The 22231-nt window shown below is 44.2% G+C and overlaps 1 protein-coding gene across 2 annotated transcripts in view; it reads right to left on the minus strand.

Annotated features, from left to right (window-relative positions):
• Positions 1–22231, minus strand: part of DLC1 (DLC1 Rho GTPase activating protein) — an 87992-nt gene that overhangs the window by 14559 nt on the left and 51202 nt on the right. The window contains exons 1-4 of one of the 2 annotated variants that reach the window (XM_026033504.1): positions 19530–19585; positions 8672–8743; positions 6218–6299; positions 1015–1078 (exon numbers count right to left, since the gene is read on the minus strand). In XM_026033504.1, the coding sequence (XP_025889289.1) occupies positions 1015–1078; positions 6218–6299; positions 8672–8743; positions 19530–19542 (231 nt within the window). In that variant the 5' untranslated portion in view covers positions 19543–19585. Of the gene's footprint in view, positions 1–1014; positions 1079–6217; positions 6300–8671; positions 8744–19529; positions 19586–22231 lie in introns of those variants that run through there. The other variant, XM_026033503.1, reaches the window with a different exon arrangement.

Below are 22231 nucleotides of genomic sequence, written 5' to 3' on the forward strand. Positions count from 1 at the left end.
TGTTTCCAACATACCACAAACAGATAGGAAAGGGGGGATTAATTCCTCGTAAACAACCTCGGAGCGCTTGTATGCATTCTTGTGAGGGGTAGGGCTGCCTTGCATTGCCTTCGCTTAGTCATCTTTATCTGCAACAGTCATATCCCAGGGGATGGTATCAGCTATTGATCCCTCCTAGGACACACACAGAGTTTCAAAACACCCATTGAATGCTTGAATGGTACCTTACTAGCAAAAAAACCCAGTGACTCAGCTTTCTATTGGTATCACCTCACTGAAAGTATACTGGATATTCTATTATTTACTACCATGCTTCATAGTAACTGTGAAGAGCAAAGAAACTTTAACTCCTGATGACTTTGCTGGAAATATGTAAACACTTTTTGCAAGCACTTTTTTTTTCAAGTATCTGCTGTATTCCATATTATTTTTTGCCTTTTTTTTGACCTATAACTAAAAAACCAGGAAACAATATACCCACTCCTGTAAAGWTTGTCTCTTTCCTTTGCACACCAAAAATTGTCCTACTGATTCTGTCTACCTTAGAAAAGGAATACTAATGTGATGGTAAAATACTACTAACTACTACTAATTCCAATTTCCTGATTTCCAAATCAGGAAATATTATGTCAAGATGATGTTCTAACATTCAGCTTGCTCTGGCTGGTCAGAATCACCTCCATCCTGTCTGCACTTTAYGGTCCTGCCAGAGAGCAGGTAATGAGGCACAAAGCATTTGAYCTCGCTGACCGGCAGTGAAGGTGGCCTCAGAATTTTACATTTAAAGCCAGCATCCCATGAAAGCGCCAGCCAAGCTACCAACTTTTATACATGGCCAAGTGCTGCAGTTTTCACTCAGTGAGAACACAAAATAAAGCGGATACCGAGTTTTGACTCATGTCCTTGGCAGCTTCTACACAGGTATCATCCTTGACCACAGATAAACAATTTACTTTTTTTTTTCCAGTTTTGTTAATGTACAATTCTGCAACAGAACATATTAAAGGCACTTACCCTTTTCCTGTGGGGACTGATTTCTAACTTCATCACTGCACATTTGTTTAAAGTATTTAGGCGCCTGAAAAGCAAAGAAAAACATATTGGGAGAATAATCCTTTTTTTCTTTTTTCTTTTTTTTTTTTTTTGACACAAGCTATTCCAGTTCAAATGCTTTTGTGAAGGCTGTGTCCACATGTCTTTGCATACAAACRGGCACAAGCAGAGCTCCAATTAAAGCCCTAATTACACTTAATCATTAACCCACTAAAAGTGGCTGTATTCTGGCTTCAGGAGGAGGAACTGATGACCATTTCTCACTATTCCCTGAATGAAGGAAAAGGAAGCGAACAGAAACTTAGACTAAGAAGAGCCTTATAATCAGTTAACTGAAGTAATTATGTTTAAATATCAAGCTTCATTTTATACCTCATCTTGAAACAATCCAAAAATGGTTTCAAGGTTTGGACAGATAAGGCTGGGCCCAAAACTGCACAGGTGAAGTGTGGTTGGATTAATGTCAGTTCTGGGTGAAGGCAAAGGGCCGGAACGGGCTGTGACTGATACAGAAGGGAGAAAAGTGCAGGTTGTGGAATGGCAGCCATCAGGTGGAAGCTGCTCTGGGGAGGCTACAGCTCACTTTGAGGATAGCAAAAAGCAAGGAGTCAAAAGAAGCCGCCCTGCCCCTTCTCCTGGCCCTGCTCCTCGTGCTCCCTAGTGCTCTGGTGCTTGTGCAATGCTTGCACTGGAGGCTGTCCTGCAGGAGGGAAGGTGCTGAGCTCAAAACAAAGCTCATTCAGCACGTTGTGGGCTTGAATCCCCGCCAGGCCCAGCCCCGGAGCTGGAGCTGCATGAAAGGCCACGTGTGAAGGTCGGGGGCAGAGCAGCAGAGCTGCCCCCTTTGCATGGCGGGGCTGAACCCCAACTCAACTGGGGCAGAACTGGGCTCGTAAAGCCCGGCTTCGTTCTGAGGGAAGTTGTGTAATTTGCACATAATTCCTTCAAACAAAATATCAGGAGGAGACTGTATTAGCAGTTCTAAAAAGCTAAAAAAAAATGCTGACTTGTTCTGTTGCCTCAGATGAGTCTCTTCAGCTTCATGAAACTCGAAACTTGAAGCTAGAAAATGTGTGCGCAGGAAGCGTTACCAGCTTCCTCCCTTTCCTCTCGCCTTTCATGCGCAGGATTGGTTGCAGATGGTATTTACACAGGGCTTCATCCTGAGGCCATCAAAGAAAATGGAAAAGCTCCTACTGCAGTTGTGAAGTCAAAAAGAAAAGAGACGGTTTGATCTATAATTAGACCCAGGCGCAACAGAGCTGAAGAAAAACAAGAGGAATTGCCATGGGTCATACAGTAGGCCTGTGGCAGAAAAGTTATCCAGATTTCCCAATTTTTAGGTTTGCTCTGTCTTCTAAACTCTGTAGGCACAATCCCTCTGGCTGCAGTTGGTGGGTACATGCACAAGCCCACTGCATTTTGGAATTGCTGCTTGCTGTGTGGGAGAAGATTGACCATCCCATGCACGCCCTGCACAACAAAACTGATATTGTTTATTTGGGTTATAAAAGGCCACACACTGGCAAGAAGTTGCTTCCTTTTCTCTGCTTTAAAAACATTCTCTTTTCCAACTCCTGGGCCTCAATACCAGGACATACTAATGTGGTTTCAGCTCCACATTGTATAATAATTGGTGTATTTTATAGTGCTGAAACCTTTGACTCCAGTCTGTTTCTTTAACTAGCTCGCCTAGCTGCCAATAAAGAYGGTCTTTGATTCCACAAAGATTAAATTCAGAGATTTTTTTCATACTCAAATTAAAAACCAGAAATAGGTAAAGAAGGGAAGAGAAAGACTGCTTCCACAGAGATCTTTAGAGAAGAACTCCAGCAAAGATCCCCAGGGCACACCGCACAGAAACGAGTATGAAGGCAAGATCAGGATGCAACACAGTAACAGCCCTCACATATAGGCTCTATTACACATCTGAAATGATTTATTTACAAGAACCCTTTCCTTTTAAATCTAAATGCTCTGCAGTGATTGCTTTAGCTCTGTAAGTTTCCTTCTATATGTATACACGCACATATATATGTATCACACATCCTACTTTGACTTGGGGATTCTAGTCAATCAGTGTGTAGTTCTTTAAACTACATTACACTGAGCTTTATTACGATAAAAACACAGTACAATAGGCAAAAGAACCTTTAAAACACATTATTGAGTTTGCACGAATGAGACTTACCTACACAACTTTAATTAACCTTCTCTCTGTGTACATACTGCAGCACTTTTCAGGACACATTTTCTGCAGATTTTCTCATCAACCTGATGCTTGCAAATGAACCCCAATTCTCATTTCTAGCTCTGGACCCCATCTCTTGATCATTTCATTCCTAAGTATAAATTCAACTTACCACATCTCCACTGACAATTTCCAGCTATGTCTCATTCTTTAGCTCTGTCTCRGTCTGCCCCAACCTGTCCCTGCGACATCTTCATATGGAATCCACAAGGGACAGGGCAAAACTCCTCTATCCACCCAGACCGCCCTGCTATCTCAGTCTCTATTTCTGTAACAACTCCTGATCTGGCCACTTTCTCTCTGGATGACCATGGGCAAGCATACTAATCTTGCTCATCACCGAGATAATCATCTTTGAGTCAGACCTCYCTCTGTTGGTCTTCTGATCCAAATGGATCTTGGCTCTGTAGAGTGTCTCTCTGAGTGCCTTCTTGAAGATGTCACTTTTCTTGGTGCTCCATGTATGCAGAACTCTGATCCAGCCTCTCACCCTCCTTCAACCTGGCTCTGCAAAACCCTTCTTCAAGTGACAGATGCAGCTGCATGTAGCTTTCAGTACCAGTACCTAAATCTCGACTGATCTGTACAGYTCTAAGCTGCAATTACAAGAAAACTTGTATTTTCAGTGTGCACAGAGCACTTGAGAACTTCCAGTTACCTCCTACAGAGGATATAGGAAATACTGTATACAAAGACAGAAATGCTACCCAGGATTTCATGGAAATGGTAAGAGGTGGTTAACTAACACAACATTCATGCTGCATGAGATTCCTTCAATACCAAAAACATGAAGCACTGGAGCTCCTCTGGAGCTCCTCTACAGCAGCACACGATGCGTTTTTGCTAGTCTTTTTCTCTAAAAGACTAGCAAAGACTAGACTAGACAGACTAGCATTGCTGTAACTTCTTTCAAGAAAGGCAGCCTCAGCAAGACATTAACTATCAAAAATATAAGCTTAAATAGATAATTTCAACAAATCTATAAATATGGCCCTGTAATAGAAAATGTTAGTTAACCTTAACATCAGTCTTATTATCAGCTGTAAGCATTAGTAATTAGTTCTGCTCTCATTAACAGGAGAAAGCTCGGCCCCTTGCACCCAGGAAAGTTAGCAAAGCAGTGCATTAGGTTTTTAAACTACAATTTCCAATCTGCATCACCATATGACCTAGCTCTAAACTTCAGCTTGAAATATTTTCTTAATAGTTTTAAAGGCTTAATTCCTTATTTTGGGGCAAATTCCAGTCCCCTATACCTGTAATGATGATACASGGGCTCTCTTATCTCAGTTCAGTGCAAAGTCTTTATGCTGGCTCCTGGGGTCCAGCTGCATGTCCTAGCCTGCAAAGAAGTCCAGCTCTCTACAAACCAACTTATACGAGCAGTGAGTGCTGGTCATGCTAATCTGCCACAATCAATTTCTTGGATGAGAAATCCTCAATGCAAAAGAGTTAAGGAATCTTATATAAAAATTTTAAGAAACCTCTTGCTTACGCTGTGTGGCAGTTTTCTAGTTACATATAAGGAGACTAAACAGGATTTCCATCATGGCCTCATATGTATCACACAATGATTTTTTTAACCATTTATCTTCTATTGTTACCAAGCCCAACAAACTATCTCTGTAAACCAAGTCTCAAACTACACTGTAGTTAAATTTTTTTAAGAAAACCTTATGACTTACTGACACAATTTTGCAGAATGCAGCCTGTTAATAAGCTATATTGAAAGACATATATTAGCTTTCCTGCTCACATTGATAATACTAATGAACAATAATTTACATATGCTCAGAGGTAAAACACAATTCAAAATGTTTCAAGTTTAAAAAAACAGTCCGTTACTGTAATTTCTATTGTCTGTTTCAAAATGACTTTTTCCTGCCATAGGTCACGCATTAATTAAACCAAGACAATTAGGACTGCTAATAGCACCAGGGCTGTTACACAGAAAACACATTCTCAGCACAGGAAGGAAGTGCAGAGGACTYGGTAGTTTGTTACCATCAGCTGCTTACACTGCTCATTACACTCCATGCTGAAAATGCAAACCACCCCCAAACTGTTAGGCTTTCAGGTAAAAAAAAGAGAAATAAAAATCTCAGGTTAAAAAGTACTTCYGTGGCAATGGATCCAAAATACGCTGGCTTGACTGTGTTTTGTTTTCCTGGCAAGGGAAGACCATTCCTCTGGGAACCAGCCTTCTTCACACCACCACACTTTCTGCTCAGTGTCTTCACAAGTTTCAGAGCACACAAATCATCAGATCAACTCACCACATTTCATTACTAATGGAGTAGATGCCTTGCACCACACCTTGAACTTCACATTAATGAGAGTTATCCCATCCCAAAGACTGGCTGATGAATCTATTTTCTTAGCTTTAAAATCTTGCCAATATTTCTGAAGAACTTTAAATTCCAGTTCCTCTCTTCTTCATCCAAATACAGCAGCCCTCGTCATGGCTTGAGAAGGAATTTTTAATTCTCTAGAATTCCTCACATTTAGAATTGCAGACACTGTACATGTGGTATCCAACAGCAGTCATTTTGTGGGCAATTTGGAAAACTGCCACAGTGAGGGAGAGAGGCAGCAAACTGCGTTCACATCCAGGCAACAGAAGATAAGGAAAGGTATTTATGCAATTTGAGATTGTGGACTCACACCAGTGAAGGTAACTGATGGACTGRTGTCTGTCAGTCCGTCATTACTGCTTTTACACCAAGACTGGCAACGCTGGGGCTCTAGTGCTATGACACTGACACAAAACACAGGCAAGTCTTGTTGCTCCCTGTGTTGTAGCCAGCACAGCTCTGCTTCCATGTGGGAAGTCCGTAATAAAAACGAATAAAGAATGTTAATAAAAAGTACACAATATTTGGCACAGAGGCTCTTTACATTTTCTTTACATACCTGCATAGGGCCTCAATAGCATCTCTGTCCAGAAAGTCGTGCTCTCGCTTGACTAAAGTGATGTCAATGGGAAACAGGAGATCTGCAGGAATAGAGACGGAGGARAAGTCAAAAAGACTTATTCCCAGTGGCAAATTATTTCAACAACCAGCTGCCTCAGTTCAGCTCAGGAAGATGCAAGTGACTGGCACTTCTAAGATAAACACATAATATCACAAATGCCAGAAAAAAAAAATGCTTACTTTTCATGTAAAAGCTTTTGTCGCACAGCTTTGATAATGGAAAGTTCATGTCCGTAATGGGAAAAGAAACCCAGCAAAGTTTAGATGAAACAATGTGACAAAGAATGATGCAAATGGCATCCCCTTCTCTCACATCAGTGGCTGAAACTGATGCAGGCTCATTTTATTTTAAGTAAATATCCAATCTCCATCAAAGTACTAATATCTCACATTAAAGGAAAAAGGTCAGTGAAGCCACAATCTCTGGAAAAGAATGAAAAACAAAAACTCCTTGGCTGTTAATCAAGCTATTTAGATGTTTGACACTGTTACAAAGTTAATGAGATATGGACTGAAATGAAAGAAAGTCAAGCTGCTGAGGCCCGTACTGCCTCCTTTCCTCAGAAGATTATTTAGATAAACAACTGGGAGAGTGAGGAGGAGGAGGAAATAATGTGGGCAGAGTGCTGAAAATTTACTATAGCTCTGAAGCAGCAACCAGAGATATATTATTTACTGTCCTCCACAGATTCCTCCCTGTCAKACAGGTCCTGATCCTGCATTCCTTGCCCAGGCAAAACTCCCACCAAAGCCACTGGGTGTTCAATGCACACAGCAGCAGAAGGACGAGCTCTGCAGGAACTGCTGCAGAGGCACTCGGCTTTCCTGGGCTGAGTGACTGCCTATGAAGGACTTCTGTCTCCAGAGAACAGGGAAGAGTCAGCTACAATGATGAAAAGAATAGGACTGATATTAATTTGTGGGTGGTAAGGTGGATAACACTATGTTCTTTAGACCGACAGAAGATTTGACAAAAGATTTTTTCCCTATTTTTTTCCTGAGGAATAAACAAATAATAACTTACCCTGGGAAACACAAGAAATCCAGGCTATTCTATATAAAACTGTAGTATTATAAAAGCAGGGGAATTAACACAAACTCACAGAAATCTATCCATAGAAATCTACTCAAAATCCACAGAAATCTACCCCTTTTAAACGGGTACTGCCTGGGACCTCTGCCTATAGGTGACTTCTCAGGACTCCAGTATGTCACCTCACCAATCTATAGGCCACCCTTTCACTGCTGTAAGTTCAAACTGCAAGCTGAGAACATGAGCACATTCTGATGGCATTTGCCACTACTGCTTTCCCCCATGTGAGAAGCTTTCCCTCTGAGAAACTTAATACCTTAAAATGCCCACAAGAAAACATATGGGAAGACTTAAGTGAGGGGGGTGACCAGAAGTTGATAATCTCTACAAATCCCATTTTTGTTATGCTTAATTTACATTGCTGTTGTGGTTGCCAGAGAGGCTTGAAAAGGACAGTGGGATATTGTTTTCATAGGAGGAGGGCTCTCTCGCCAGTGAGCAAGATCTTGCTCTCACCTCTGTCATCCTTCTGATGTTTGGCAGGACATGGTCCTAAATTAGAACTTCATCCAAGTTTAGAGCGTGTATAGGCAGGACATGCATTCTGAATCAAGGGATTTCTTACGAGACTTACACCCCAGCACAGTGTGAAACCCTCAAACCCACACACTGAAGCTGTCAGTCTTGCTCCCAGCTTGAACAAAGACTGGAAGTCCTGACTCTACATCCCAAGAAAATCTGTCCTTGGCACTTTTGTGGTACCAAAAAGGAGAAAARGGAAAATGAAACTTCATTTCTGCAAAGGGAAACAAAGTGCTGCTTTTGCAAGTGCTATTATCATCTCATATTGCCAATGCAGCTGCAAATCAAAGCTCAACGAGATCATCTTTCATGAAAGTCAGCTCAGGCAGTAAGCTGTAATCTCCAGCAGTTATTCACTGTAAATAATGGACTTTCTATGCTCACTCTTACAAGCAGCAGCTGGAGTTTGCTTCATAAAAATGAAGAGGAAGAGTGCTTAATGGTTGCACCATAACACAAGTAATACTAAAGTAGGCAGGGAAAAAAATGAAATGGTAACATACATACTAAAAAAGGACCTTTAGGATGAAAACAATCCAGCTACGGATAGTCATATGCATGAAAACATAGTTCATCTGTTTTTTAACTACAGGGAAAGTACAATGCTGCTAACATATGATTCATGCTGTAAGAATATCTGGAAGATTCACACTAAATCAGAAACCCAGAGCAAATGTAAAACTTCAAGAGGGCTTCTGAGCGCCACAGCTGCAGATAAGTGTGTTTGCTCCACGTGGATGCCACCAAAGGCTCACGTGTGGAGCCCCAGGCGCCTACCTTCATAAAGCTGGGCGTACTGGGGGAATCCTGCRGCGCGCAGCCAGTCGCAAGCTTCCTTGGCCTCAATTTCTGGAAGAGAACAGAAACAAGGCACCACGGGTTAGTGAGCTGCAAAACAAGAACTTCCTTTCTACCGCTTCTTTTATTCCTGCTACCAAAAGAACAGAGAAATATTTAGCTACTTCCAGCTGAAACGCAGGTTCCCTGTTCCCTCCTTGCTTTCCTTCTCACCACCAAACTTCATCTAGATTGGCAAATGCCACCTGTGTTTTATCAAACACCCATTACTTTAATGGCTTTAATTAAGCTTTAATAAAGACACAGATAAAGCTTTGATAAACTAAAGCTTTAATAAACTAAAGACACAGATAAAGACTGCAAGACTTAGGGATCATTCTGCACAGATTTTGTGGGCACTAGCGAATCCACAGCTACCATCAGCACGAGCAGCCTTTGCTCATTAAACCATACGAACCTCTCAGCAGAGGTTCAGATCTTGTCAGAAATCCCTAGCAGGGTTTATAATACTCCGTGCTTTAAGATCCTGCTGACAGTGTGAATGGACCCAAGCCTACGGACAACGGACACACTGCACTGCAGCTCACCCCAGGGTACATTTGCTGCCTGGTGAGACCTGGGCTGCRCTGGAGGCATTTATGGGTTCCTTGATGTATCACAGGAAATTCAAATGCTGCATCTCCATATACCTACATGACACTAAAAGAAAGGTAATATTCTGAGCATGGCTTATTTCAGCTTGTGAATAAACTACTTCTAAATTATCTCCTAATAAAAGCAGGAGAAAAAAAAAAGGTTATCTTATCAGATTACAAGTTAGAAAAATGTAAAAAGTATTTAGAGTATTCTCTAAATGTCCAGGAAATCGACRGGGATAAATTTGCTCATTCAAGAAAGTGCTGCTGTTTAGCACCCTACTTAGATCAGACAGCGAGCAGTCAGAAACTCTTAAAGTTCATTCAGCTTTGATTATATTCACTCTTCTTGATGGACCAGAAAAGAAAAGCTTAATTATGTACAACTGACTAGATGATTTTACCACCTACTTGGATAGGTGTCAAAGCTGCTGTTTCCAGGACTGCCAAAGGACTGTTGCTGCTTGCTGCAGAACTGTGTGCACTGAGTTTAATATGACTACTGAGAACACAGGCTACTGCACATAGAGCAGCAAGCAGCCAACTAAACATAAGTAAAATATCCTGGGATTTTGCCACATGTTATGAAATATTCCCAGGGAGGTATATGCACACAGCTAAAATCAGATTAAACARCAAACATCTTCCAGGGTCTCCAAAATGACAGCAGTCCTCCCTTAATTTTCTAATTAGCTACAACAGAGTTAGAATATGCGTGCTTTGCCAAACTGCTTTGCTAAGATATATATCCAAACCAAGGGCTTAAGGTGAGCCAAAGCCCAGCATTCCAGATAAATAAACAGCCTGAAACCCACTCTCGCTGCAGTCGACAAGCAGGCGTTTGTGCAACCTGTGTTTGCTTGAGCTTTGGGCTATGGGACCACATGAGAGCCAGCACGTACAGGCATATTTACTTAGCTACTCATTAAGAAAAAGCATTCTTCACTGCAAGGAATTTTAAAGTTATGCTTAAAATTGGATTTTAATTTTGGTAGATTCTGGAAGTATACGGGAAAGATAACAAGGTAAAAAAGGAACATAAAATAGATTTTAAAAATAAAGGTGTACTAATAACAGTAAAACCAAACAACAGAATATTACTATATTAGATGCAACTAAAACATTCTGCAATTAATTTTAAAGGATGCTTATAAGGGCTCTTTCTGATTGCAAACTGAAGAACTGATTCCCAATAACCAGTATTTGTTTTCTGAAATAAGCAGCTAGATGCCCACAGTGCAATGGACAGAAGTGTCAGATTCCTACCTACCACATGGCTCTTAAATGACTTTAAATGTTTGTCCACAGGTCCTTTGCAGAGCACCCCAGGTATCTGACCTGTAAAATGCTTCCAGAGCTATAAAACCATAAATATGCATTTATCAAGTAGTTTTAAAGTTCCCAATGAAACTGTGGATATCTTTTCTGAAAATGCATGTGCAAGTTATGTAGAAGTCATATTGTGTAAGCACAGAAATATCAGGTGCCTTTGGGATTTTTGGACCATACTTGTCTTTCCCAACAGCTTTGAGAATCCCCCAAGAAAGAAAGGGTTTGGGTCTTTAAGTGGGGAAATAACTAAGCTGCTCCTGGCTGCCCACGAGAGTGGCAAAGAATCATAAAACACCAGTGCACTTGCTATTCATTCAGCTTATGCTGAATGCTTATCCCATGCTAGGGATGGGTTTAAGACAGCACCGAGCACTTAAAGGCAGTATTAATTTGCTGACAGACAACGCAGTAACCTCGGCACACACAGCAGCCTTCCTGAAATAAGAGAATGGAGACTTAAAAGAGCTAAAAGCTCGGGCAGGTAAAATGTTCCCTTTCACAAGCTAACTGTAATCTGCCTTTGAGAATAAACTAAGATAGCTGAAACGGGAACCAGGCAAAACACTCAGGTCCTCTGAGGAGGGGCAGCTTATTCCCACACTTCCCAAATAGCAGCTTTCCTGCCACTCGGGAGCCTCGGCCCTCCGGCTCTTGGCTTCCCAGCAGCCTTGGATGCCTAGGCCAGCAGACRCAGGCAGTACGTGCACGTCCCTGTCACCATAAACAAGGGTGTTTGGGATGAGGAGGGGTAAGAGTGGGAGCCCTCTCTGCTCCTGAAGGGTCRATTCCTTCTTAAAGCCAGTCAGGACAAGAGAGTCAGTTAAAATCTCTGCAATAAACTATAAGTCCGTATACATTCCAGGCAAAAACGTATGTGCAGCTTGACAGACGTATGTCCAGGGCTGCTTTTTATCCCCCAGCAGTAGCTTCTCTTATGAAAGAACTACTGCTAAGACAGAAATCACACTATTATTTTCAAATGTCCTGATACACAAGAAATTCTCTTAGACAGAAAAACAAAGCAAAACCAAAAAAAAAGGGGCACAATGAAGTCTTTATTCTTTGGTGGTGTATAAGCAAACAGCAGGCAAGTGTGCTCAAGAGGAAACAGGAAATTTTTATTGGAAACAGCTTTATTTGCTAGCCTGTTTCACAAAGCAGGCCTGCATGTTTAAATGAAGGGTAGGAGGTCCTTTTGTGCAGGGTTGGGAGCCATTAGTCCTTATTTACCCACTTCCTGGGGGGTAGGAGGGCCCAAATCTTCTCCAGAGTAGTAAGTGAAAGCGGGAACTCCCAACTACCTTCTTTTGTATTGCYGGATGGGTATAGTTTTAAAACTTCATAGCAAATACACCTCAACTCAATCCACACCCTGGTCAGTGCTACAATTACAGATGAGAAAATCCACGATACGAACGGTCTTGGTCTGGATGGTATCTTACTATAAAGCAAAAAAGCTGCATATTTTGATGTCCTTCCAGGGGCAAAAAATGTAATAGTCAGCTTCCAATTTCAGCAGAAATAGAGAAATCTACTTCTAAGTTATATTTTGATTTTGCTTTGTTTTCTTTGCTTCCCTTTAGGTAACTTAAAACTTAAGCACTGGTACTTTCAGAGCACAAGCCAGATGCATCTTCATGGARCCGCGTATTAGTCTCATTTCCATCTAAGAGCTAAACATAATACGAGTGGTTCTTCCAGGAGGTGGGTTCCTCTYGAGTCAACTCAGACACCTTTATGTCCCTATTAGCACCTCCACACGTCAGCTCTACTCTTCTCACCCTTCAGCTGTGCTACATCAGTGGGTTTTAAAAACCTACAATGAGAAGAAAAATCTGTCCCTTCCAAAACACRGAGCTGAGCTGCTGAGAAGCTTGGGGTCATTCTGGATCATGTTTTTAATGTTAGTTGTGCTTCAGACTCGGAAAGCTTCGTGGGACAGAGCTGCACTGTGCAAGTACAAGCTGTCGTTCTTCCATGGGCTTGAACAACATTCCTGATGTAGGAATCACAGTCCCAATGCTAGATTTGATCAAATTATTCTTTCCACTCAGTCTACATATACATATACATGAACAAGAATGAGGAGTCTGAGACAAATCTGCAGCAAATTGTTCTATAGTAGTTGTATAAAAATGAGTTGGCCACGCACTGAAAATGGGCAAGTCAGTGCTGGGTAACTCATCATTTGCCTGCAGGCCTTCCCAGCAGGGACAGCATCACTTCCCAACAGTTAGCCTGTTTATGTGTCCATATTCATGTGCCCTTAGATGGTTTTCAGTTTGAAGAAATGGGATGTAGCTTGAAAATAATAAATTCTTTTTCAGAAGTATGTTTTTTCCCCTCAAACCTATATAGCTGAATATTATTTAAGCAGCATTATTAACTTGGTGCTGAATATCTTTACAGAAACCTGTGCTTGCATTTTTGCTTTCTTTAGCACTTGCTGAGTAACAAGAAACAACATTTTATAAAGCTAAAGCCCTTAAAATAAACACGGAGACTTGGTCAATCTGTCAATAAACGTTCGACTGATATAAACAAGGTAAAAAATAAAAATCAAAACTCTTCAAAAATCAAAACTCTTCTGGAATCTCTTCTTCTAATAGATTAATCTAATTTTATAACACTCTTTAAAAATGTTATTGTTAAGTCAACTTTATTGCATTAATTTGACTAAGGATGAATTTCTGGAAGCACCAGTGAGGCAAGGTTACTACAGGCATGGATTTTGCCCTGCTGAAGAGCTTGAGGAGCTTGAAAGGTTTTGTAGTGAACTATACAGTTTTCCAGTAGGCTCCTTTTGTTCCACTATCACTTTTAAAACATRATTTAATCTTTGCAATAGTGCCTTATTTTGCCATACTCCTGTATTTCACTCTGTGAGCGCCACTCAACTCTGCCTGCCTCAATAGCCAATTCAAGCAAATATGGAAGCAGGCTCGGCTTTAAAAATACTTCTCACCAGAAAACTTCCCAGAAAAAAAACTTCTGGAAAGAAATTATGTATGGCACCAATTATATATGCTGCTTTCTAGTCATAAAACCCTAGAAAGAGGTGATGGTGAGGAATGCTACTGAAATATCTCTTCACTATGTGATGATGACTAAAGAAACACGCTCCTTGTGTTACTGCTGGCTTTGGGCTGAACATGGGAATGGATTTTCTGAGTTAGGGAGCCTTGCAACAAAGCGGTAACTATGTGGCTGATGTTATGTATAAACCACAGGACATTGGGAGAAGAAACGGAATATGTTTGGAATTTGTGTGGGAACAGATGAAGAAAAAAATAAGGAAACAGATGTTTAAGATGATATATTGCTATTTTCTCTGAGGAAAACTGGGAAGCCTGAATCCCATTTGTCAGCAGAGCCTTTGGAAAAAGCAAATGGCTTACTTCCATCACTGGAAGAAAGCCATTTAATTTGCTTATCAATAGAAGTAAGCCCTTTAATTTGTTTATGTCTTTAATTTGTTTATTTCCTTGCTGAGGAAGGCATACGAATCGTTTCCAAAATATCGGTATGTTGGCTGTATTTAATTTCCCTCTCCACCAACTCTACCAGGTTATATAATCACTTTTATTGCATATCAATCCTTCCTGGCTCGCCCCGGAAACACAATACAGCTTCTGTGAATCAAAACCTAATTAACTTGAATGTCCTTTTCATAGTGCCCAGCATATCAAAATTGCTCCAGGAGCTTTTCAGCTCAAGACTTAACAAGAAAGACAGCATTTGAATAAAGTGTTTTAAAAAGCCTAGGGACTGAGCCAAAGTTCCCTGAAGTCAACGGGAGCCTCTGTGAACTTGCAAGAATGGAGCCTTCAGGGAGTCAATCCACGAGTCTCTTCTTCAGGAAGGAAGGAGATCAGCTCCCCAGTTCTCCTCATTATTTTTAACAACAATAAAAAAAAAAATAAAAACCTAGCATTTGCTTTCTCTCTTCACAGTCTGACTGGGCGTTAAGCCGCAGCCCAAGGATGGGGATGGCAATGGTGGGAGAATGGACAGAGCTGCTGCCACACGTGCCTGGAAAGGGCTGGGACTTGGTCCTCACCTCTGCCGGAGGAGCCAGAGCAACCACAATGCTCAGGAAAGCAACAAAAGTCTTTTGTTGCTAAATCCACTTCTAGATTTAACGCAGGGATAACGCCCTGTGTCTTGGYCAATACGCTCTGAAGGGATCCCAGTTACTATTTACCCACATGCTATTGAAGATGCTTCTGCCTGGTATTGTCCAAGGCCACCTGCACTACTGCCACCTGCACTCCTAACAGGACAGGCTTTTGTTTTAAGCTAGTTAACCCTCTGATACCCGAGGAGAGATGGAAAGCCCTTCTGCTGGTGTTTTGAGAAGTACTTCTGCATATGAAGGCAGAGCATGAAGAAGGCTACTGTGAATCTACTATCAGCTTAAGCTCAATTCAAGTATTTAAAACTCTGGGACATTAAAGAAATGTCACATCTCACCATGAAGTGCACTGTAAACTAGGTCTGTACTCTGTCAGCCAGAATCATTGTTTATTCCTTTTTTTAATTCTCCCTCTCATTTTCAGCAAATTAATGTAATCTAAACTAAAACCTGAGCTTGCTTAAAACACAAAACTAGAGCTTCACATGACAGGGTTTCTTCTGCTAAATAAGGATTCTTCTTATACATTAAGGATGGTCTTGCTCCATTAATTTTAAGACGGTTCAGAGATGAAGAGGAACAAGTCAAGTGACTTAAAAAAAAGGGAAAAAAAAAACCTAAGAAATAATTGGACATGTGGGTTATTTATCTGGCCTGATTAACGCAGGGTGGTCTCAGAGGAGGATTATTTGGGGCAGAGAAAGCAGTTAGTCAAATCCTCTGAACGAGGTCATGTTGACAGATTCCAGAGTGAGAAACGAATCCTCCTCCAAAGGTTTGGAAACAGAAGATGACTTTAACCTTCTCTTCCCTCAGAAATTACTTGGTTAGGGTGACCTTTGGACATGTACCAAAGGGCAAACATTAACCATTGCTTCTCCCAGGCCCAACATCAGCAATTGTCCATTGTGCCCTATCTGGGGTACCCTGCGGGCAAAATCAAGCAGGTCCAACATGACAAGCACCTCCTCTGAAAGCACCCAAGGTTGCTCAGATCTAGGAAACAACTGGTATGGACCAGTTCATACGGAGGTTCATGCAAAATAACGGTTCATTGAAAGCCATTTTATAGAGACTACTACTCCTTCTAGCCTCAAAGCCATCAGCAGCAAGAGCCCTGCATGGGAGCAGGTCCTACCTTGGCAGTCTGAGCGCGGCTCCTTCATGGCCGGTGCCCAACCCGTGCCCCGCGCCGGCGGCACCGYGCTGGCTCCAGCACGCACGTCAGCGCGAGCCATGCCGCGGATCAACAGGGCTTAGGCTCTCCTGATTCCCAGCTGAAAGCCTATTTCCCTAAGTCAGGTGGGTATTTTTAACAGCAGAGATGGTGAGGCAAGCTCAGCTGAAGCAAGGCACATGCTGTGACAAGCGCAATGAAAACCACATGTGCTCTTGGGTTTAGTTTTTTCGTAACTCTTCTACCACAGAACCCTTCATACCTGCATTCTGTCCCTTGGCTGGCATTTATTCTGTGCAACATCCCTATGTATATTTTTTTTCCCTAATTTCTTCTGGTAAGAGTTGGTTAAGAAAGTGGAGAGACTATGGAAAGCCTAAAGAAGAGAAGTTAAGAAACACATTATGAAGCGTTATGCTAAGAACACATGGTATGAGCAGCACATACTGACAGAGAGGTGGTCAGCAGATCATCTAAATCTGTGGGTCCACAGGGACACAGAACAGATGCCCCCAGAAGCAAGAACACAGGAGTTATGTATCTCTCYGCAAACCCTAGTCTTCAGCAAGTTCAGAGAGGACAAAAATTGGAGCAAATGTCTCTCATGAGTGTCCCCCAGACACACACCGAGCAGAGYATTTTAATGGAGAGTCTGAAATATATTTGACTATGCTTAAAACTGAGTCTAAGGAATTCTGCACCATTTGGGGCTTTAAGAAAAAAAAAATCCCCTATCACCAATAAGTGGGCCATTGTATTTTGTCTTTATTAGGAGAGAGACTATTTAATATTTCTTCTAATCCCATCTCCTCTGGCACAGCCATTCTCAAGGGAAACAACCACCTCACAGAAACGAATACTGAAATATTCCTCCTAACAAATAACAGTGCTTAGCACTGCTCTTCTATAGACACTGAAGTGCTCGAGAAAAGTGTGTAGTATTACATGAAACTTCCAGATAATGAGACTGGGGCAGAATTACAGCATTTCACTACTGCCAGTTACTTCAAGGTAAGTTGAAGTTGCTCTGTGTTAACAGCTCTGTGCTCACAGAGCAACGGATTTCAAGGGGATGCTGTGTGGATAAGGTACCACTCTGTATCAGCAAGAATAAGTTTCCTGTGGAAAGAACAAGAATGTTCCAGTGAGAGGTCCAGCCCTGTGCCCCTTCCAGAGGGTCTGCTCATCAGAGATCTAACAGCGACTGTGCTGCTTCCTTACTACAGGAGATGGGGAAAAAAAAAGAGGATAAAAAAGGGAGGAAAAAGAAGTAATAATTTGGACAAAAGGCCTTAAAACCGCAATAACAAAAACAAATGCAAGGTATTCATTGATGGAAAAGACAAGTTAAAAGTTATATCCATTTTCCTGTCCTCCTCATAACTAACATCGCTCACTCATTGTCTCCACCGTGCAGGCACCAACCTTCAGATTTCTCCCTATTCTTGGGATTGGGAGTCAAAAAGCAAGGCAACCTTGACATCCTGCCCCTGTCAGAATCACTTACTGCATAGGGACAGGAGAGAAATATACTGCAGCTGCAGAAAACAGCAGCATTAGTGGACATGTATGACTGCTTCATAGSTAGGAGCACCTAGTGTTCCTTTGCCCTGCACCTCCGGTCACTGTCTGCAGGCTCCGTCAAGCCTGCAGCTTACACACTCAAGTACTACACATACTCGAGTACCATATACATGCTCCAGCACCCTCACACATTTAAAGCTAAGAATGAGTACTTCAAGGTTGCAGTGACCACCCAGCACACAAAGCAGTATATTAGCCAGTAAAGATGCACAGGCTCCCCAGGACTTCATCCCTCTCCTTAGTGGAGCTCAAGGCAGCCAGTTCTTTTGCGAGCTGCAGATCACTTCATTGCTGTATTTCTACAACATGCAGAGGAAGGAAGGGGAAACATCTGAAGTTATTTTTACTCGCCCCGTGTCTTGTGGCTCTRCTGTATGAATGCTAGGGTGGGTCTGGCATTGTCTGAAACGTGTCAGGGTCCTCTGGCAAAGCCCCATTTCCTCCTTCCTGTTGCTAGGAAGGATAGCTAGGCATGAGAAGTGCTTGTTTACAGTACAGGACCATCCTGTTAAGCACAGGAGTTCTCTTCCTCCATCTCCTTTTAACTAGCCAAGGGTGAAGGGCTGTTTGTAAGCCAACAGCAAAACTCCCAGCAGAAGAGAATTGGAAGCTTAGTTTGAAGAAATCCAAACATAACATACTGAGAAGAGAAAAAAAAMCAAACCAAAACAAAAACCTCTTATCATGCAACGTGCATCTCTAAATATTTGCAGAGCTCATAAACTCGCAGGCCTCCAACAAGTCATTGCCTGGAATGTGATACATTAGAAGAACCAGAAAAGTAAAACCCAATCACCTCTCACGGCAGCTTTCTGGGAATCCTGATATAAATATACACATTCCAGCTCGGTCCATAGGGACAACTCTGGTACCTTCTCTCCCACCCGCAGGGACAGAGCTCACGGGGAGCTCTGAGGTGCCAGCAGCAGCATCGATCTGGGCTCGTCTCTGCCCTGCGGAGGCAGCTACGGCACCAGCTGCGGGGACCCCGGCTTGAGAATCAAAAAGCCTCCTTCAGACTGCTGAGGTTCACAAAGCAAGCAAAAGCATAAAAAGACACAATCTCACTTCAACTACTCCTTGAAAATACTAAAAAAGATAGTACATAGTTTAAAAACAGATTTGCATTTTCTATAAAGAAAAATAAAAATCGATTAACAAGCCGATTTTTGTAAAAAARAAGACAAAGTGATGAGACGGGGGAAGGTGGCTGCTCCGGGCGCCTGGGCTCCTGCAGCGGCCGSGGGGCCGCCTCCACACGGCCGCTTTTAGCCGCATCTTCGCCCCGCAGCCCCCAGCCGGGCTCTCGCAGCCGAAGCGCGGCTGTAACCCGAGCCCCGCTGCCCAGGGGACATCAGTCCCATTTCCTGGCCACCTCTCCCTGCCCCTTCTCCATTGGAAGCTCCTACCGGAGGCGCAGACCCGGCTGCCCACACGAAGCCACCGCGGGTACGTGGAAGCGCGGGCGGCGCCCCCGAGGGGCCGCGTGGCGGGTCCCTGCGGGCGCGGGGTCCCTCGGGCACTGCCCCGCGCTCGGGGACAGCTCCGCTCCCGCAGCCTCCCCCGCACCAGCGCACGGGGCTCGGGACGGGCAACGCGGCGAGCGACACTCGGCCCTGCTACAGACCCCGCGGCTGCAACTGCTGGCCGAGATCAAAGGACATCCCGCACTCTCCCCATTCGCGTGCTTCCCAGAGCCGGGACGCCCCGGGGGACACGCGACCCGCCTGCACGCAGCGCTGCAACGCAGCGACGTCCCTCGCGCTTGGGACTTGCCCAAACGCAAAAGGGAGCCGAACGGTCCCCTCGCCCGGGCGCGGCGCTCACGAGCCCCGCGGGGCCGAGGCGCGGAGCGGACAGGGGGAAACCCCGCGCTCCCCTTCCCTGGAGGGGGTCGCACACGGCGCGGGACCCCCAGCCCCACGGCGCTGCCCCACGGCGCCCAYAGCCCCGTCCCGGCGCGCCGCTGCTTACGCGTGAGGATCATGGTGCGCGCGGCTGCGGAGCGGCGTGCGCGGCTGCCCCGGCGCTGCCCTGCGCGGAGCGGAGCGGAGCCCAGCGCGGCCGGGCGGAGCCGAGGGGCGCGGAGCGGAGCGGGACGGGGCGGGGGGTCCGCGCGGCCGCCCGCCCCTTCGGCCGGCACCGCCCCGCGCCCGTCCGGGCCGCGCCAGCCCCGCGCTCCGCGCCACCGCGGCCACTCACTTTATTACTGCTATTATTTATGTATTTCTTTATTTCCCCAATGTTTCCTTCCGTGAGTGCTGCCTGCCAGGGCGGCGTTGCTCCTTCGGCACAGAGCTGGAGCTGCCCCGTTGTCCTTGCTGGGCACGGGGACGCCATGGGGATGACCCGGTGATGCCGCCGGGGACGGTTTGGGGGTGGCACATGGGGTGTCCAGCCCGGTGGCAGCACACCCTGACACGTCGGAAACGTCGGAAACGCCGGCCCAGCTCCAYCGTCTGTGCCAGCAAGGGGGGCAAAACTGCCCACTGGTTTCTTTCCCTAGTGGGACCCCCACACAGCCACGTTCAGGGCTCTCCGATAGCCAAGCACGACCTCACCTCATCGCTCCCTTCTTTAGGAGTCACCCCCTAAGCCGTTTTCTCCCCCATGTATTTTCTAAAGATCCTTCAAATGCTTCTTCCCTTGTACACCCTCATACTCAGGGCTTTAAACCAGCACAGCTACTTTTGAGTAACTGCCAAGCTATCAGCATGGAAAAGAGGACTGTGAAATTTTGAAAATGTCTGGATACCATCATGGATTATGATTGGGTCRTTTTCTTCTAAGCCAACATCATATTTTATGCTCGCTTTTGTTATTTTAAGTTTGGGCTGTTGTTCCTGCACTAAGAGCTGTCAGATACAGAGTATATATAGCGGGTGCCGGAGCAGGCAGTTTGCTGAGGAATAAACATCTGCCCCTTCCGTAGGCTGCAAACTGTGGCGAGTTGGCCGTTCCCGTGTTGTTTCTGGAAACCCCTCCGCAGCTCCAGGTCATTAATTTACTTTAATAGTGCAGAAGAGGAGGGAACTGCACTATATCTTTKAGGCTGACTTTACATACGTATCCCGCTTAATCAATTACCTCTTCATATCTAAACTCATTCCAGCTCTTTTTGGCATAGTCAGATTTACCTGCATTTTCGAAGGCGGCAAGTCATATGTTCACAAGGCGGGTCAAACCCGTAAAATGTAAATGTTAATGCTAGCACGGGGAAGGCAGACATCTGCTAGGGCCCAGCTGTTGACCAGACAAGGTAATCCTGCTCTAATTGGTTTTCTGTCCTCGTTGTCCACACTTTTAAGCACTTGCTAGACTAAGAAGTGACAGAATAACCATGACAAGGGAGGAAAAAGGCTGCTGCAAATTGYGTGTGATTTTTAAAGCCTGAATGATAGAAAAAAGAAAGACAAATTAAGTTGTTTCTCCAACAAGAGTCCTTTATAAATTAATAAAATTGTCCTAAAAAATAAAACTGTGGGAACAYGTGGGAAAGCATGCGGGTGCTGGGATGTTCCCATTGCAATGATCATGCTGGGGCTAGAAGGCCACCAGAAACCAACTAGCAGGTTAATTCCCTTGGTGTSGAGCAGGGGTTGTTATGGAAGGTGYGACACCACACGGACAAGCTTGGACTGCTTCCTGCATCACGCCTGCATCTCTGTGCAGCAACTGCTTGTATGGGACCCAAAGGGAGCTTTGGGAGAAGGAGAGAATTGTCTATACTTTGCAGGAAAAAAAGAAAAGAAAAAGAAGAAAAGGAAATGTCTGAAGGACTGGACAATACGAAAAAATAAATCTGGACTGAGAGAAGGGGTTGGGCATCAGGAAGTAACACAGAAAGCGAGAGATTGTGTGATAGATGCAAAATAAGAATTTGAAGTAGGGAATTTTACCTCCCTACTCCCTCAGAGTAGGGAGTTTTACCTGAGGATGCTGCGAAGGAGTGCTGATTTGTGCATAAATGTGGTATAGATACAGCTATGGGCACAAACGTGGTACAGACACAGAAGAGGGGGAGCGCTCACTACTGAATCCCAGTTTTTTATTCTCATCTCTGGCACTTTGTAAAGCAGCACATGAACGATGATGCTAAAACGCTATGTTTGCCGCCAATCCTGCTCATCTCTCCTGCTCACAAAGCTAACAGTGTTCCCTGGAGAAGGAGAAATCTCCACGCCAGCTTTGCCTCCGTGGCCGCTCTCGRCAGCGTCGCCTCTGCGATGGAGCAGCCTCTCTGCCGGGATCACCGCTRAAGAGATGCCAGAGGATAAGCACTGACCTGGATTAGATTCTTGCTGGTAATCTGAAAGYGAAGGGCTTTGATTCTAGTTCGTTATCAACCCTTGAAGACATCATGTCTCTCTGGCTTGCATTTTAACTTCGAATTCTTTCTGTGGGGCTGCTGAAGCAGGCGTATTTTCAGCGGAGCAGCGCAAGGCCGGGGTCTGTATGAGCTGTAAAACATTCACTCCACCTGAGGCAGGGGGGTTGGGCAGGCTGCAGCCACCCCCATCCCTCAGCCCRCTTGCTCTAAAGAGCCCTGTAGAACCCTCAAAGCTCTGGCCTTTAATATTTTTATTTCTTTAATTCATTGGCGCTTCAAGGAGCCCCCAGACACCCAGCAGAGACAGGGACTTCTACAGGAGTCCACCGAAGAGGATTGTTTTTGA

The sequence above is a fragment of the Nothoprocta perdicaria genome, unplaced genomic scaffold (assembly GCF_003342845.1).
Source record: "Nothoprocta perdicaria isolate Ctin4 unplaced genomic scaffold, notPer1 scaffold_13, whole genome shotgun sequence".
Lineage (NCBI taxonomy): Eukaryota > Metazoa > Chordata > Aves > Tinamiformes > Tinamidae > Nothoprocta > Nothoprocta perdicaria.